The sequence below is a fragment of the Rousettus aegyptiacus genome, unplaced genomic scaffold (assembly GCF_014176215.1).
Source record: "Rousettus aegyptiacus isolate mRouAeg1 unplaced genomic scaffold, mRouAeg1.p scaffold_m13_p_13, whole genome shotgun sequence".
NCBI lineage: Eukaryota > Metazoa > Chordata > Mammalia > Chiroptera > Pteropodidae > Rousettus > Rousettus aegyptiacus.
The window spans coordinates 2,515,865-2,534,998 of record NW_023416288.1 but is presented as its reverse complement, the minus strand read 5'-3'; the positions used below and the strand labels follow the sequence as shown (position 1 = coordinate 2,534,998).

Sequence of the window (19,134 nt, the reverse complement as noted above, 5' to 3'; positions counted from 1 at the left end):
CGCGGCTCTTTGGCCCCGCCCCTTCCGCCGAGGCTGTCACGTGACAGGCCTGCCCCTGGCTGCGACCCAGATGGCGAGTTCTGCAATTTCTCGTAGAGGTCTGTCGGGTGGGGGCATGCGCCGAGGCTTGAGGGAAACTGCCGCGGAGCGGGTTGTGGGTAGAAGGCCGGGTCCCCTATCCCGGCTGAGGGCTGGGCCTGATTGTCTTCCTGTTACTATCTCTAGCACCTAGCTTAGTACTTGTTGATCCAATAAGTGAGATCTCCTGTGCTAATAACACAGGATGAGCTAACAGAGGGAACTTGTGTAATTCTGGAGGTGTCTAGTGGCGAATCCTAAGTAGCATTTTTGGTATGAGCAGCCTGTAGCTCAGTGCTGGCAATGGAGCAGGAAGGTAGCCTGTTTTCTTTACCTGATTGTGGCTTGTGAAGCATGAGTGGATCCTGAAATCCAGCATCTGTTGCTTAACTAGACTACATGTACTGGTCTTGTGAGGCAGAGACCATCTGAGAGTAGTTTTGAGGGAGGGTTACAGGCGGCTAGGAGGGCCTCTACTCATTGTTATATCTGCAAAACTAAACTCAAAGCTGGCACTTATGTTCTTAAGGGCCAGGCTCTGAAACCTGTGTCCTTACCCCTCACCAGAACAGGCACTGAAAGAAGAGGACGAATGGCCAATAAACACGATAATATTCTCAGCCTCATTGGCAATCCTATGAACAAATTAAAACTACAAGAAAAGATCATTTTACATCTACCAGACTGGTAAAAATTAGGAAGTTGAACAACTTCAGATGCTGACAGGATATAGTGCAACAAAACACTGATGATGGGAGTGAAAATTGGAATATCCATTTTAGAAAACAATTTGGAATTGCCCTGGTAATATAAACATGTTTCTACACTATGACCCAGAAATTCCACTCCTAAAGCAACTCATATATATGTACCAGGGGATATATACAGAATGTTCACAGAAGCACTGTTTGTAATAGAAAATAGTGACAGTAGCTCAAAAGTCAACAAAGCAGAATGGATGAAAGAAACTGCGATGTATTACATAATGAAATACTATAAAGCATTGCAACAATGTATTTTAGCTATTTGCAGCAATATGGGTGAATCTCAAAAACATTGTCTCAAGAATGTATACTGTGTGAATCAATTTATGTAAAGTTTAAAAACATACAGAACTAAGCAATATATTGTTTACAGATTCAAACATGTGAGAAATCTTAAGAAATGCAAGAGAATGACACATAAAATTCAGCATAGTGTTTGCCTTGGAGGTAAGAGGAAAGGGAATGGGTGTATGGAGGGGGACTCCAGGGGTGATAGTAATGGTGGGTACACACGTACTCATTGATTATTGTTCTTTATACTTTATAGGTATTTTAGAATTTAAAAAATCAACTCAGCATTTAATAACTATTTTTAACGATTGAAAAATAGAGGAAGAGGGGCCAGAAAGTCAATGCCAAAAAACTGAACCAAGCCCGAAACAGAAGGTAGCTGAGGTGCTGGCGACATGGTGGGGGTCTGAATCTTCAGAAGTCGGGCTTACCTTGAGAAGGCTGTGCCCTGAGCATCTGGGAGAACTAGGGGAGACTTTATGGCTAGTGGTTGGGATATTAACACAAGCCTAAGAAAAGAGGAGAAAGAATGCTCTGTCATCCAAGTCTGGAGGAGGCTTTCAGAGGGTGGGAGGAACTCATTCTCTGAAATGACTTGAAAACTTTGTGCCCCAATCTGCACCGCAGCTTGGGTTTTTCAGAAGAATATTTCAGAAGGATGTAGAGTGTGCTTTGCAAACTTTCCAGCAGCATAATACTTTAAAGAAATTGTAGGTAGGACCCTCTCATGTAGAACAGATGAGAGAGTACTGTGTTAGGATTCACAGGGACCCATTACCTAAGCTACTTGAGTTGTGCTTTTTTTTCACAGAGGCATGGCTGGTAGCTTAAGTGGTTCTGGTGACAGAATTAACTGGAGACTGGGAGCCCTGACAGAACTAAGCTGACAAAGGAGATGCATTGCTCCATGGCCTGTGGACCCAAGGGCCCGGTTGGACTTCCAGTTCCTGACGGGTTCTGGGGAGAATTTGCAAACTACTGATGTGAGCTCTTATTCTTCAGTGTGTCTTGATCCATCCTTTGGGAACTTGGTTTATGTTCCCTGGTGGAGGTGATAGTGAAACACAAACAGCAAAGCCTAAATTATGTGTGACCCCCCACCCCCACCCCAGGTCCCAAATCCTTGACTCTTCAGGGTTAACAAAGATGTGTGATCACTTAGGAAAGTCACTGGCTCACCGCAGCAGAGGCTAGACTACGGTAGAGGGACTAAAATGGAGAGGGACCCCTGCAGAGGGGATAATGGCTATGGGAGCAGAAGAGATGGACCTGAATCATAGCAAACAGAGGGGGCTGGTCATGGTGTCTTTTGACCGAGACCAGCATGGCCTGGGAAAAGCAAAGTCAAAAATGTAAGAATTGTCCCTTAATGGAGAGAGAGAACATTGTGTTGGTGCACAGGAGATAGTGATTTCAGCTCAGTGCTCTAAGCTCAAGATATTTGGTCCTGAGAACTTCATTTACTTACTCTCCATGAGTTACTCAGTCCCTGAATATATAGCTCTGCTTTTTGAACCTTAAATGACACTAAAATTACAACAATATGATTCTCTCTGCCTATGAAGTGAGGTGGAGAACACACTGGACCCTGCTGATGCCTTCCCAAGTTGCTAATTGTTTTAATTCCAAAGCATCTGGGTGCCTTTGTCAACTCAGCACTTCCTTTCATGACATACCTCAGCCAGCTATGGCCCCAATCTCCACTTCCTCTGGAAACTGCTGAACAGAAGTGTCCAGATGCCACCTAGTGGAGTCAGCTGTTCTCTGTCAAAGCCATGTCTTAAGCCAGAGTGGGCTTAATTAATAACATTATGAACATCATCATCCTAACACTTCTCCCTTCTTCGATTCCTTGTTCTCCATTTCTATATTCTTACTATCGTTTTAGTGGTTTGGGAGAGTACTTCAGGTGGAAGGTATTAATGCAATGGTTCTTAATCAGGGCTACATATTAGAACCACCTGGGGTCCTTTAAAAAGTACTGAGGCTTGGTCCCATTCCAGGTCCATGAAATTGGATCTCTTGGGATGGGGCCTGAATATTGATAGTTTTATTTTTGTTGTTTTGAACATCTTTATTGGTGTATAATTAACACTAAATAAACTGTAGCTATTTAAAGAATATCCTTTGATAAGTTATGATGTATGTGTATATCCATGAAATCACTGTATTCGAGATAAGGAACATGTCTATCACCTCCAAAAGTTTCCCTCTGTCTCTTTCTAGTTCCTTCCTTTCGCCTCTCCTTAACCCTGTCTCCCCACCTCCACTATCACTAGGCAACTGCTGACTTGCTTTTTGTAATCTGTAACTATAGATAAGTTTACATTTTCTTGAATTTTATGTAAATGGAACCATATTTTGTCTACCAGACAAAAATGATTGTGTATACTAGAAATAACTCACTCAAAGTAATATATATATATTTTTGAGATTCACCTGTGTTGTTACATGCGTCACTATTTCATTCCTCTTTTTGCTGAGTTAGATTCCATTGTATGGATATACCACAATTTATTTGTTCATTCACCTGTTGATGGACATTTGGGTTATTTTCAATTTGGAGCTTTTACATATAAAGCTGCTATGAACATTTGCATACAGAACTTTGTGTAGACATATGATTTCATTTCTCTTGGTTAAATACCTAGAAGGTGGATAACTGGATCATGTGATAAGTATATGTTTAACTTTTTTTTTTTTTTTTAAATTAAGTTGGTTTAATTCTAGGTGGTACAGAATTCAGGATAGAACAAAGAATGAAGAACACACTTTGACAGGATTCCGGATTGGGTTTACTCTGACCTCACAGCTTAGGTTGGAATGGCTGAGTGAGAAGAACTAAAGAGATGAGCTGCTGCATGATCATTATTGTTATTATTATTTTACAAAAGCTTATTCTTAAATGTACAATGGTCTCCAAGACAACACTTTATCTAGCTATGGGTGACAACAGATGTTATGGCAGGAAAACCAGATATTAAAATGGGAATGGAATTTAGAATCACCATTTTCCCAGGCACAAAGAACAACTCACTTTTTTTTTGCCAGATTTCTTCATTCCATCAGTGGCCAAGGGGCTTTTCCCCACAGCCTTTACTGGTAGTTCCTTAAGTTTCTTCTGCTCCTCTTTTTGCTTCTGCTTAAATACCTTTTCTTCCTCATCCATCTTCTTGGCCCGCTTCTTTGGCTGTTTCAGAGGCTTCTCCTTGTCACCTTTGTGGCCGGACATGGTGCCTGCAGCCCCTCTGTATGTTTAACTTTTTAAGAAACTGCTAAACTGTTTTCCAAAGTGGCTGCAGCAGTTTACATTTCCAAATCGGTGGCTATTAAGAACTTTCTCAGACCGTCTCAGTGGGTGGCCGGGACGGAAGCGTAGGGCCAGCTGTGAGCTGTGGGCCGGCCTGTTGGGTCAGAAGTCCCTAGAGCCTAGGAGCCCCCAGCTCGTGCTTGGGAGCATCTCAACCCAGGACACACACTAGAATCTCCTGGGGAGCCTTTTAAAAATTCGGTGTTTGCCTCTTCACCACTGAGAGAGTCTGATAGAATTGTTCTAGTGTCAGGGATGCGGTGGTGGAGTGACTATGTCAGGCATCACAACTTTTTAACAGCTTCCCAGGTGTTCTAGAACACAGAGTGACTAACTCTCCAGGTTTGCCCAGGATCATGGGGAAGGAAGGGGCGTGCCAAGTGCTGTGACGCTTTAAAAAATAAAACTGGGAAAGTCCCAGGTCACCCTAACAACTAGGCATTCTGTTTGTGGACCATAAGCTTAAAGAGCTCAGGCTTTGGTGTTGGAAAGACTTATCTGTCAACCCTGAAGTTATAGTGCAGGATCGTTGTGTGTCTTTTGAGGAGGTATAAATAAAAGGGAAAGTTTGGGGACATGAGTGGTCACAACTTGTGAGCTGATTCTCTCTTTCTATTTTCTATTTCAGCCAGAGACAAGTCAAAGATGCCTCCGCTAGGAGTTTTGGTTGCTGTTAAAAAGAAGGAGAAAAAAAATATAAAGCTTTTTTTTTTTTTTTTCTGAGAAGATATATGGTGATGGAGTATACTGTAGGGGCCTCTGGAGCCAGACTGCCTCACTTTAAAAGCTAGTTTTACCACCAACCATTAATAATTATGTGATCTTGGACAAAACACCTAAATTCTCTGCCTTGATTTTTCCATGGGTATCGTGGGGATAATATATCTACCTCACAGTGGATGTCTTGAGTACCGAATGAGTTAATATATGTAAAGCTCTTTAAAAAATGGTGCCAAGAATATGTTAAGTGCTACATAGTGTTCACTATTATTATCTTAATAGTTTTGTTAAAATGAGAAGGGAGGACTCATGAATAAATATAGTTCTATAACCTACATCCACAGACTGTCCTTCTTGGTTTTCTATTGAAAGATTTTTTGGGGGTTTACATTTTAGTTTTTATGGTGCAGCTTTAAAGGACTATAGACTCTTGGTTCTGTGTGGCAATGTAGGAGGAACTACAGTTATATTTAGTAGACACTAAGTTCTCACTTAATGTCATCAATAGGTTCGGAGACTTTAAGCAAAACGATAAGTAATGAAAGCAGTTTTACCATAGGCTAATGTTATAACCAAGAGTTAAGTCCTATGGCATCTCATCAATGATATAACAAAACAATTTTGAATGAAATGACGTTATTTGAGGACCTGCTGTACATTTAATGTTCTTGTGCAAGTCATAAGGGAGACATAAGTTTGGAACTTGATAATTTTATTTTCACCAAGCTGTTTTACTGATGAACTACATTTTTAGAGTTCTTTTTAAAAACAGAACACAGTCTAGTAGTGATACCATATTTGTCTCGGCGTTAGGTGGGGCTAACACAGGAGTCTGTTTTAGTTTGCAACTGTGACTTAACAAGTACACAGGGTTCTGTGGAACTCAAGTCTCAAACTTACATTTCAGTCTTTGTGAAATGTTAACATTTAGTTATCTACATAATGCCAGACCTGCTGAGAAGCAGTGTCCAGCTATTCTTCATTCTTCATTGATCTAAAAGAGGCAAAAATGCTAAAAATATTTTAAAACACTAATTTAAATCTATTTTACAAAACATAGAAGTAGGCTATGTCAAGAGAGTGGCCACAGTACAAAGGATGGCAGAAGATGGGGATAATGGATCTGGTGCTATAGTACCCCATGTACAGTACTTTATTAATTTTTTTAAAAAATTTTAAATAGCTGAAGACTCAAAAGTAGTTGCAAATTAGTACAAGGAGTTTCCATGTCCCCTTCCCAAGCCTCCTTCCAACAATAATATTTTATATAACCATGTACCATAGTCATTGTCAGACTAGGAAATCAACTGGTACAATACTACTAACTTAGCTGGACTCAGTTTAGATGATCCCACTTTTGTTGGCAACATCCAAGGCATCATAGTCGGGAGCCAATCGAACACAGGCCTTCTTCATCAGGCCTGATCGGGGTGTTGACTTTGGCCATGCCAGTGTCCTAGAGCTTCTTCACAGCCTGTTTGATCTGGTCCTTGCTGGCCTTGACAACCACAGTGAACGCAAGTGTATTGTTGTCTTCTGTCTTCTTTGTGGCTTGCTCTGTTGATAGTAAGGGGAATTTGATGATGGCATAGTGGTCAAGCTTGTGTCTCTGTCGGGGAGGGGGGACGCGTTCTTCTGAGGATGTTTGGGTTGCCTTTGGAGCCTCAGTGTCTTGGGCTGTCAGAAGGTGGAAGACGTGTGTATCTTTTTTTTTTTTTTTTCTGTGACCATGGATGCCTTTCAGCACCACTTTCTTTGCCTTCAAAGCCTTGGCTTTGGCTTTGGGAGCGGCCAGCACTTCCTACTTTTCTTTCTGTGCCATCTTTGTGGAAAAAAGGATAGAGACTTTTTTTTCTCTTCTGTTTCATTTTTGAGACTACTTCTGTATTTCAGAATATTATAAACTGAGCTTAAAATTTGGCTCCCATCACATTAACTAGGTCTGTTTTAAGCTTTGATCAGGTCCACCAAATTGAAGCTGAGAACAAAATTTGTGAATGACATTATTTGAGCTTTCTAAATGTCTTGTATGCAGGATGACCTCAGATGATCTGTTACACAGTTTACACAGGGAGTTTAAGACCCTTCCCAAAAGGCTTTCCCATTTACTAGACGTGTAATCTTGAATGAATTACTTGAATTGTCTAAATTTTGCTTTTCTCATTTGTAAAATGAGGGTAATAATCTTACCCACTTTATAGAGTTATTGCAAGGATTAAATTAGAAAAGCTCTGAAACACATAATCAATAATGTTATTGGTTTATTATTAGTTACTACTACAACTACTGCCATCATCACCATCACCACCAGTACCAGTGCTACCACCACAAGGGGAATCCCTGTCCTTTTAGCCACTTTCTTGATATTAGAGCAGTGCAGGTATAGCTTAGAGCTGAGAGGCTACTCTGGGTGCAGCCAGAAGTCTTTACTCTCCTGGTGGTTGGCAGATGGCAGGTCCAAGTGTATGGTCTCTCATGGTTGGGATGGTGGCCAGGTGCATACAATCTGGTCTTTTCTGGCTGAAACTGAGAATGCAGTTCCTAGAATACTACTACCATTGATATCAGACTTCCAGGGCATTGTGAGATCTGTGGGTTTTTGTGTGTTGGCCTGTAATGTAGTCACCCTTGATATTACTTTTAAATGGAAGGATGTATTAGGCTCCAAATGAAACATTTGCAGCATAGCCCATGGAAAATAGTATACAAGAAAAATAATATACAAGAAAAATAATTGCTTGTATATTATTTTTGAAATTAAGATACCCACTTTGCCCAATGCTTTTTCAAGCAGAAATAAGTTTAAAAGAAAAATAAAAAGTGGCAAAAAAATTGTTTGAATGTTGGTCATTTCCAAGTGATAGTAAAATTCTCTTGTTGGCCTTTCTAGTGTATTAAATTATTTCAGATAGTTTAGTGTGAATTAACATAGTATTGCTGGTCATAAGCACATCTGTTGTATTAGCCAGAATCAGGATGTACTGGAGCTGGCTTGCCTAGGCTCACAGTGTCAATCATACACCTCTCTTCCCACTGTGGGTTCAGTGAGGTCATGCTGGTAGCTTGAATTCAGACATGGTAGGCACATTAAAATCACAGAAATCAGAGAATGCTTCCCTTCTCACCCTAAAAGCTGAATGTTCCACATTTATCCACATACCAGTGACTCCATTTTTTACTTTAGCAAACATTTATTGTATGCCAACTGTGTACCCACCACTATTTTAGGAACATACAGCACTGAACAAGACAGCCGTTTGGAACTTTAAGGAAATTCATAGAGATAAATTTGAAGTCCAAAGAAACGTGAATTATACTTGGTTTTGAATGAAAAAACTCCCAAATGTCAATGTAACCCATATTGTAATCCATGCCAAGCTTTACCAGCACAAAAGCTCTGCTGGGTAAGTCCCCCTATGAAGGAGGATTGCTGTTGAAGCCATTCCTGGCATTCCGTTTTTAACTATCTTTCACTGTAATCAGTTACATTTGATCACATTCAGTTTTTCTCTGGTCCTGTATCCAGGCTTTTAAGCTGCTATGCCCAAAGCCAAACATTGTACTGTGCTCTGGTGAACGCTAATGTGAGCTCACCTAGTGACTCCCATGTATTTCATCGTTATTTAGGCATACTGATATTATACTCTTATTTTTGTTTACTCTAATTGAAAAAATTTCAAAACAGCATGATCTTGTAACAAAATAATATCTACAGGTTATGATGAAAGAGACAATCTTGTGCCTCATGCTCCTCCCGACCCCCCAAGGTGACTTTCACTGCCTGGCCTGGTATCATTGAATCTAGAATCTCAGTGTCCCATTCATTTTTTCCAAAAAATAACCCTTCAGTTCCTTGCTGAGGGGGAGGTGGTGGGAATAGCCACTTGGCTGCTTGTGGGAGGTGAAGAGAACTCTGAGGGGTCCAAACAACTTCGTGTGAGACTTTCAAACCCCCTTCCCTATTTTCAACCCATGGCTGCACCCACTCCTTTGCCTTGGGGGGGAAAATGAGCTTCTCATTAGAATTCTTTTCAAATCACTTTGTAACTTCCTTCTTTCTGCTAAGACAATTCAACTCCAAATCTGCCATTTACCTTTTGCATCTGTTTGTACATTTTTAAATTTCGAAGTGCACAGTGAAATGAATGAATCTTAAGTATACTCCTGATAAATATTTCATCAATGATTATATTCATTTAATAAGCTCCCAGGTCAAGAGACAGAACATTTCCAACACCGGTAATCTCCCCTGGGTTCCCCAAAGGTAACAGCTATTTTATAAATCCATCCGTTTATATTCATGGCTTTAATTCACCAAGTTTACTTTGAATGCCAATTCATTAATTAAAATGTCGAACAATGCTGGGCTCAGCATGGACCTGGTGGGAACATCCTCCAAGTGTTTGAAGGTGAGAGCAGGCCCCCAAAACATCCACTCTGGTTATGCAGAGTTCAGTCCTCTACTTAATGCTGTGTGCCTAATCCATATCAAAATTTTCTCAGTTTATTGAGTTGGACAGAACCAAAAGAATTGTAATAATTGCAAACAAAAACAAAACGTGCACCTGATTCTTTAAAAAAACAAAAACAAAAACACCCTAGAGTCATGTTTTTCCTCCCCATTCTCTTCACTTCTACGGGGCTCTGCTCTTGCTCTATTCTAATAATGTGCCAAAATTGTTACCTTCTCGCTGCCAGTCCCCAACCCTGTGTCTGGATTATTTAGAAACATGGGAGAGATTTGGGGTGGATGACAGAGGGAGTTAGCAATAAGACTGGCTAAGAAATCAGAAAGGGAAATGAAGTGAATCAAGAATAGATGAAAATCCTAATGCAGACTGCACAAGCGCCTGTTTTAATAGCAGCTTCCATAATACTTGACTTAGGTTACAGAGGAGGCAAAAGCTTTGGGGATAGTAATATTTGCTTTGATTAAAAATTTACTGAAACATTTGAAAGTGAAAGAAGAAACCCAGGAAATTTCCAAAGTTTCTTAAATTGAGAGAACCTTTTCAGTGCTAATGACCTTAGGTCAGATTTGTGTTTCGAATTGTTACCATAAATGTAATATGTCTAAGTTGTCAGCAAGCTTCCCACAGGGGTTTTGCAGTGACTCAGACCTGTGTGGGACTAATTTGGTTTTGAGGCATTCAGCTTTTTGCACTTTGGTTGTTTATATTTCTAGTCAGATGGCTTATAAACATGTAATGAATAGGAAATAGACTTATTAAAATACATGTCTGGGAACTTTGCTCAGAAACATGGATACATAAAATTTGCTGCTCTGGAAGAGCCCAGCCAGATCAGAAAGCAAGGAATAATCCATTAAGCAAGTCATTCTTACCGAATGGGAAAAATAAAAGAGGAGAAAAATAGTTAAGTGTAGTAAAATGAATTCCAGAGACCTGAGTAAACTAACTAGGAGGAATATAGACTTTTCAAATACCTTCATGGAAAGATCCACAGTGGCTTAGGAAGAAAAGTCTGTAGGAATTTATTCCTACTGGAGGCAGTGAGTTACAATGGAAAGAACACTGGACTGAAAGGAGAACAGGCGTGCCCAGCAGCCAGCTGTGTGGTCTTTGTACCTCATTTGACCTCTCTTTCAGTTTCTTCACATGTAGAACAGAGTCTTTAAGATCACTTTTTGTTTTCATATTGATTCTCCTAGCCTATGGTTAATTTTGAAGATGCCTTCCCAGAATTTCAAGTTTGGAAAACACAGAATGTACAGGTTTCTTTTAAAATGGAATTAGAAGTCACTCAGAATAGTGCAGTGAGGCCAGTCATGGACAAAGTTCAGAACCAACAGATAAATGACAACCTTGGTGCTAGAAGCACCACACTGACTGTTTATGACTTCGAATACTCCAGTTGTACAAACATTTATTTGTAATATGCTTACTCTGTGCCAAGCTTCAAATCTGCTTCCTCTGGTTTTCTCTTCTGCACAGTAGTAAAAATATTCACTTGGGCCTGAGGCAAAATGATAAGAAATTTGCCTTAGTTTATCCAAAATCCTTGGCTCCAAATGGACTTATCTATTCTTGGCGTGCTCACACCACTCCCCAAGACTATCTTTTCTATACCAAGACCTTCCTTTGATTGTGAATTTCAAATGTGCTCAACACGATGTGGCAATCCAGTTTCATTAGTAACCAATTCTTTCTTTACTCTTCTCAAACTTCTCCCATGGTCTCATTCACACTCAACTTGCTGCATGTCACTGAGAAAATGGAAGCCATCAGGTGGGAATTCCCTCATCTCCCCAACAGTGAATCGACAAGCTGACTTCATCCCCATTTCCCTGGAGGAAGTGGCCCTCTTCCTACTGTTAAATTAATTAAACAAGGAGGCCGTCAGATTCAGGTGGCTCTGATATCCTGGTGGACTACACAAGCAAACCAAAATCTAAGCCTATAAATGCCTCAAGATTCTGAAATCAAAGTGCTAGACACAACCATTACAAACAGCCAACCAGGCTTTAAGCTATAGCTAATTAAGAATTTCTTACTTTGTTTTTGCCTGTTTTCTATAAAAGTCTCTTACCGAGCTCCTGTCAGTGGAGTGCTCCTAATGACTTCCGGTTTGGTGCTGCCTGATTGGAACCCATTTTTGCTCAGATAAACATACCTCAGTTTATCTTTTAACACTACAAAGACCAGTACTCCCTCATGTGTTTGGGCTTACTTCCCCGTTGCCTTCTCAAGGACTTCCGTCTTTGGGAACTTGTCCTTTCTCCTGTTCCTTCAACCTTTTGTTCCTCTGTTGTCCCACTGGTCTCACCAGCTCCCTTACAATCTCACCAGCACATGAATTGTAATCTGCTCTCTTCTCCCTTGAAAGACAAAATAAACAACAACAATAATAAAATCAAAATTCAAACACTTCCTCGTGTCTTTTAACCTTCTTAAGATTTGTCTACACAATTGAATTTTCTTTAAACCATTCCAGTCTGGTCTTGGCCCCTACCATTCCATCACACATGCTTTTCTAAGGTCATTGTAGGGGGTTAAATGGTAACCCCCCTCCCCCAAATACATCCAAGTCCTACTCCTTAGACCTGTGTGAACTTATCTGAAAAAAAAAAAAGTATTTAAGGATATTGAGATCATCCAGGATTTAGGGTGGGCCCTAAGTTCAATGACAGATGTCCTCATAAGAGAAAGGCATGGGTGATTTGAAACAAGAGAAACACAGGGGAGAAGGCCATGTGACGATGGAGGCAGAGGTGGGAGAGATAGGTCTATAAGCCAAGGAATGCTAAGGACTGCGAACAGTCACCAGAAACTGGAAGGACGAGGAAGGATTCACCTTTGGAGCCTTTGGAGGGAATGAGGCCTTGCTTGATTTTGAACTTCTAGTCTCTGGAATTTCTTAAAACAAATTTAAAGAATAAATTTAAAGAACAAATTTATTCTTTAAATTTGTTTTAAGCAACCAAGATGTGATAATTTGTTAAGGCAGCCCTCAGGAAAAATAAGTCACCAATGAATGACCTCCATATTGCAAAACCCCAGACACATAGCATCTTTATCTTCCATTTTGCTGCAGTATTTGATTCAGTTGCCTGTTCCTCCATTGAAACACCTTACAGCCCTGGCTTCCAGGGAACCACTTCCTGTTGAGTTCTTTCTCCTCTTTGTGAATGCCTCATCTTAGGGGTCTTTTCTAGCTTTCTGCTACCTCCTAACCTCTAAATGTCTGCTTTCTTGCCTCTACATTCTCTCAAGTGATCACATCTATTCCTGTGACTCTAAATATCATCCATATACTAACGATTCCCAAATTGATGCCTCTAATGTAGACAGGCTAATAGCTTCCATCATGTGTATACCATGCCTTCTTGATATAGATGTTTCACAGTAGTCTCATGCATGAATAAATACATGCACAAACAGAACTTCTGATCTTCACAAAACATTCCTCCCACCTACTCCTAAAAAACCTGTTTTTCCTCTGGTTTTCCACATCTGAAGAAATGACATCTCCACCCAACACAGTTGCTCCACCAGAAACCCAGGAGTCATTCTTTCTCTTACTCTTGCATCCAATTCCTAAGCAAGTCTTGTCAACTTAATATGTAAAATATATCTTGAATCCATTCACTTCTCTATATCTACTGTCATCATCCTGGGACCACACCCACATTATGTCTCACCTGGTCTCTTTCAAAAGCTTCAAACTGACTCTTCAAACAGCAGCTAGTGATCTTTTAAGAGATCATGTCATGTCCCGACTTAAAGCTCTTCAAAGAATCCCCACTGAATTATGCACAAGATCTAAACTCTAAGAGCCTCATGGGATCTTGTCCCTGTTTCCTGTCCATCTCTCTCCCCTTGCTTCATTTACAGTTGATCTTCCTTAGGCTCCAGGAATTTACCAAGCTTTTCCCACCTTAGACCATTCTGCCTGGGATTCTCTCTCCACCCTGTGCCTTCAGCTCACTTTCTCAGAGAAAACCCCCTGACAGCACTCCCTTTACTCACTTTGTGTCAGTTTCTCCTATTTCCTCTCTCATACAACTCAGTTCTTTCCACCATAGCATTTGCACAATCTGTAATTACACACTTGATTGTGTGTTCATTTATTTACTGTCTCCCCCAACTGGGTTGCTTCCAGAAAGCAGCTGGGAGTGTGTCTGTTTCTCATCACTAAGCACAGAGTGCCTAGCTCAGGGGCAGCCGCAGCCAGGATGCTCCACAAAGATGTGTTGAACGAATTCACTCTTCTCTCTGTGCCTCAAGTGTGTGTGCTAGCAGGAAGGCTCATCTGGTGAGACCATTTGCACCAAAAGGGGGAAAAATATAACAAAATATCTAAATTTTATGGAAACCCGAAGACTTTGTTTTACAAACATATAAATTATTTTATTTACAAAGCCATGTTACAAAAAAAAAAAAAAAAAAAAAAAAAAAAAAAAAATACAATCACTCATGGGAGAATGTCTCCAGGCCTGGTGTTGAACCATGGCAGTATCAATAGATACATGTTTGTTCTTTCCTTTTTAAAACTGTAAGCCATAGAATTTACTATTTACACCTACTTTAGACATTTATTCTGCTTACAATATCACAGGCATGGAATGAATTCTATCTGATAGTACTAATACATAAAGGTATGGGACAAAGAAGGAAAATACTTAGTGTTACAAAATATGGATCGTAGAAAAGAAACCCACTCCACAAGTGTGGCATTTGTTTAGAATGTTTGGACATGCTTTCTTCAAAAGTCTTCTGGAAAAGGTTCTAAAATCGGTAGTAGGAAAGGACAAATGAGCAGGTGCAAATTCTTGTCTGTGCAATAACAGTTATTTAATATACCCCATGACTGACCAACTACGTAAAACCCACAGTTTTGTTAAAGTGCCATGGGCAGACAGCATAACAAAATAGAAGGTGTAAATAGAAAATCTTTTTTTCCTTTTTTTAAAACGAGTTCACTGAGAATCAGCAATAATAGAATATGCTGTATAAACTATTCTCTACAAAGGTTGATCGGCATTATTTACAATTGGTACATTGATACAAAAGAAGGCATACAAGTTATCCAAGTCGCTTTGTTTTTATGGCTGACAGGTCTACGCATTGCGTTATGCTTAACAACCAGAGCTTTTGAGCCTCCGTGGCTGGCGACAAGTCTTGAGATCTTCAGGCAAATGGGGGTGTGTGCAGTCAAGGGGCTAGGAGAGAGAGCAGAGTGGGGTGGGCTTTAGTTACCCCCAAATTTTACTCTAATAGTGCTTTATAGGTGGGTCCAGTTGAACTCCATTAAAACAAACCCAAAGAAAACTTTTTATTCGCATTTCATTTTTCAAGCGGAGTTTTAAGTACATCATTATAAAGTAAACCTGTGGTTGATTGTGAAGGAAGAAATACCGTGGGTTTTCCCTTTTTGCTCAGTTTTCCAGAAATGTCCTCACCTTGGTCAGGGTCAGTCTTTTACCAAGTCAGCAGCATTCGGTGGGGAGCCTCTTTATTCCAGATTGCAATTCAAGATGTAGAGAGCTAAAATGTTTAAACCTATTATTGAATTGCTTTTCTAGTCCCTGTCGAGACATTATTTCTCAAAAGCAGCCACTTAATCTCTCAACCTTTGTTTTCCCTCTTTGAATGTAAGAGTTTATAAATCAGAGGGTTATTTTGTTGCTGAGATTGTTTTGTTTTGTTTTTACTCCCGGAAGTTTTACAACTCAAAATAAATTATAAAAAAACAGACTTCTAAAACCGAACAAGACAAAAATTGTGCAAAAATAACAAAGATATGTACATACTTTTCAGCCTGAAGAAATGTACAATAAAAACATAATTCAAAGAACATTTTAAAAATATAAACATTGCTTAAACTTTCCTAAGTTTCATATTGTTTCTGAAACTATTCTGGTCAGTTAGCTCTGTAATATAGTAAAACATAAATATTACAAAATTAACACTATAAAAATTTACTTTAAGAATATCTTCTAAACTTTTTTCAAAGGGTCTAACCTTGTTTATAATTTCTTAAACATTTATAAGTCTTAAAATCTGCCTTAACCTTTTTTTTAAAAAAGAAAAAGTAACATAATCTTCCCTTCAATTTGCAGTCTTTTTCCCAAGACGTAAATAAACCAGCATATAAGTGCACTTTTAACACTGTAGAAATAAAAATGAAATCATCTGAACTAATGTCCTAGTACCTAATATCAATTCATGATCTTAAAAAAAATCTTTATTTTATACTAAAAAACTTTAGTAATCCTATAAGAAACACTGTCAGTGCAATTCCAAATCACTCTGTTTGCCTCCTGTCTTTGTAAAATGCAATTGTGTGGTGAAAACTTAACAGTAGTCTGATCTTTGGGTTAGGGGAATGGAAAAGAAAAGGAAACAGAGTGGAGATGAGGGTTTGTGCCCAGCTGCAAAACTGGCATTCATTTCTGATTTAGGGATGAAGCAAAACCTCCTAGCATCCATGCTATTATATTATTTGCAGTTTCATGAATAGCACAGAACATGTCCTCTATACTGTGAGTTCCTTTCTTATGACACCTGATTAGAGCTTATGGCATTGCTGTTCTTTCAAAACTCCAGTGTGAACGGTTTCATAGCTGCAGGGCTCCAGCCTCTCTCTTCCTAATGGTTCTTCTACACTAGGTGGTGGCTCTGCCTTCCTATTCCTTGGAGTGGTTGTATCTGAGTTGGGGCCTCTGATAACCCACCCATGCTAATCTAAGGGCATACTGACTCACAGGGCCCTGTGGAGGTAGTGGGCCATGCCAGTATTTATTCTCATCAGGTCTTTGATCTTTAACCCTCCATAGAAGCTTTTCCCCCAGATCTTTCCTTCCCTTCCTACCTGTTCTCTTGGCTAACCCTGGAGGGCAGTTTGAGAACTTCCACAACTGTGGACATTACGCCTCCTTCTGAGTGGCTTCCTAGGGTCTTGTGCCCTTTCCCCTGGAATGCTTCCCTTTCTGGCTTTCCTAGGTTTGGGTCCTTGTACACGGTGCCCAGGAAGGTAATTTATAGCATGGATTCCTAACAAGCTCAGAGGACCACAGTTACCCGCATCTTTTGAAGGATCTTCCCCTATACCTGGGCTCTGCTTCCTGCCATCTCCCAGGCCCATTCCAGACCTGACCCAGTATATTTTTTTCTGAGATGCACAAGAGGACAGTGGTATTGGGGGCAACTACACCATTAAAAGGTGGATCTTCTCAATTTTACTCATAGCATCTGCTTCCCGTTGTGCTGGTGCATCAGAAACCTGACGAGTGCCCTCAGCTCCCCAGCAAGCCCCTCCCCCCAGCACACTGTCCAGAGGGGAGCTTGGGGACCCAGTGAGTGGCGAGTAGGAGGGGATGGGAAGGATGGGTAGGAGAGGACAAGGAAAGGAGCACTGCACATGCTAAAGTTCAAGGGTTTCCAATGATGCCCACCAGGAACTAACACCTTGCACTGTCTGCTCTTGTGGCTGGAGCAAAATGATGGTGTCAGCAGTGGAATCAGAGGCTGGAGGAGTGACCCCACGCTTGGAAGAATGCGTACATGTGGCAAACGAAAGACAACGGAAACAAAACACTGGTATTGTTTTCTGTAAATCTCAAATTCACGTTCTTTTGCCTTTTTCTTTTTCTCCAAAACTAAAAATTGGTCATTAAAAAAAGAGGAATAAAGGCCAGAGCCACAGTCAGGGCCCAGGAAATGGACTCCCCCACTGCCCACTCCCTCTCTCCTTCCCCAGTTCCCTGTGGCCTCCTGGAGTGGGAGCTCGTGGCCAGGCATTGGTTTGGAAGTGGCTTCACAGTCTTGTTATGGAAGAGTCCTTATCCTGCCCATTCTGTTTGTGGTCTTCTAGGAAAGGAAAAAAGAAAAGCATGTTTCAAAACCATACATTTGGGATTACCACAAGGATTTGAGAATGGAGACTCAGTTTTCCCATCTATATTAAAAAGGATACCATCCCACCTCCTGCATTTGGGAAGAGGCAGCCATAATAAGCAAATGAGGGGATGGCTGTAAAGGACACCATAAATGTAGGGTAGTCACAAAGATTCTAGCTGTGGAGGAAAATGTAGGGATGAATCCTGTGGACATTCATGAGGTTCCTCTCCAGGAGACTGGATTGGAATAATGTCTTAATTTTTTTTTTTCTTCCTTTCCCCCTATTAGTTCACCTTTTCCAACCTAACCTAAAGACAGCATGGAGAATTATCTAAGGAAGTAGAGTGGGGTAAGCATATAGGCTTCAAAAATAGAGGTTTTGGATTCAAGTTACTTAACCTCTTAGTCCAGGTATGTTCATCTATAAAATGAGGATAGTCATTTTGTGTCTCTGAGTGTTGTTAAAAGGTTAAGTGTATGTAAAGGGTTTAGCACAGCACCTGCAGAGAAAGAGCTCAACAAATGAAAGCCATTATTATTATTATTATTATTATTATTATTATTATTATATTATTATTATTATTATTACATTTGTTAGGGCTGACTGCCAGCATTTTGGGTTCCCATTGGTGTGCCTGGAGCTTTGGGCAGGTGCACTTAGCCACCTGTGCAGGAGGCCTGCCATAAACAGAGGCAGACTGCCTGAGCACAGATGAGCCCACAGCACGGAGGGTTGGCTGTAGATGCTCAGGCCCCAAAAGGGCTTTAGTAAATCAAAATGGTGGACACACCCTCCTGGATCTGAGGACATAAAGACTGTTTCCCTATAATCTTCACCTATACTCTACCCAAGATTTGTGGGGGAAACCCCGAAGGCCAAAATGCTGACTAATATATTGCAATTTGTTATCTACAAAGCCTAGCACATCTAAGACAGCACAATACAGCCATATTTGTATTTTTTCAATCATGTATAACTTGCACAATCACACCCTCTACGCTCCCTGGCCTCCCCTGGATGCACACTCCACTGGAGAATATCACTGACTATTCTCACACCTCAAGTTTATAAAAACTCCCAAATCTACCCTGAATATTCCCACTATAAAACCACATCCTGAATGGTAGCTACAGCTCCCCAGAGACCTTGAGAAAGCACTGACTGCTATCTGTCATGAGCAAGGCCCTTTACTTAACATCATCTTATTGAATTTTTACAACAACCTTAGGAGGTAGGCATCAATTTTGCCATTTAACAGATAAAAAATTAGACTCAGAGAAGTAATCAGCCTAATATAACACAGTTGCTAATAATAGCTAATACTGTGTGTTTATGTGTCAGGCATTTTCTAGAGGCTTTTAGTGAATAAATTAATCCCCACAAAAGCCATATAAGGGGCCATTATGTTCCCCACCTTATGGGTGAGGAAACTGAAACAGAGAAGTTAAGTAATTTGCCCAAGGGCACACAGCTAATAAAGAGAAGGCCTAGTTTTAGAAGCCATGCAGCCATGCTCTGACCTGAAGCTTTTGAACCAGGGTCTGACCTCAATGCTCACATTCTTTCCAACCTGCTGATGACTCTATGTAATTTTGTCCCCCTAGTAAC

The 19,134-nt window shown here is 40.4% G+C and overlaps 2 protein-coding genes, 1 long non-coding RNA gene and 1 pseudogene across 5 annotated transcripts in view; 1 reads left to right on the top strand and 3 right to left on the bottom strand.

Annotated features, from left to right (window-relative positions):
- Positions 1-21: 21 nt before the first annotated feature.
- LOC107511499 lies at positions 22-3,114 on the top strand. Its single transcript, XR_004953883.1, has 3 exons — positions 22-98; positions 1,216-1,289; positions 1,945-3,114. It is a non-coding gene; the product is annotated as an uncharacterized LOC107511499 (long non-coding RNA).
- A 625-nt stretch (positions 3,115-3,739) lies between these two features.
- On the bottom strand, positions 3,740-4,457 carry LOC118610689 (translation machinery-associated protein 7-like). The gene has a single exon (XM_036230284.1). The coding sequence runs from the start codon at positions 4,363-4,365 to the stop codon at positions 4,138-4,140; it is 228 nt and encodes a 75-aa protein (XP_036086177.1). The 5' UTR covers positions 4,366-4,457; the 3' UTR covers positions 3,740-4,137.
- A 37-nt stretch (positions 4,458-4,494) lies between these two features.
- LOC118610688 lies at positions 4,495-6,985 on the bottom strand (annotated as a pseudogene).
- Positions 6,986-14,062: 7,077 nt separating this feature from the next.
- Positions 14,063-19,134, bottom strand: part of ATXN7L1 (ataxin 7 like 1) — a 213,167-nt gene continuing 208,095 nt past the window's right edge. For all 3 annotated transcript variants that reach the window (XM_016145877.2, XM_016145886.2, XM_016145887.2), the window contains one exon: positions 14,063-17,495. In XM_016145877.2, the coding sequence (XP_016001363.2) occupies positions 17,454-17,495 (42 nt within the window). In that variant the 3' untranslated portion in view covers positions 14,063-17,453. The remainder of the gene's footprint in view (positions 17,496-19,134) is intronic.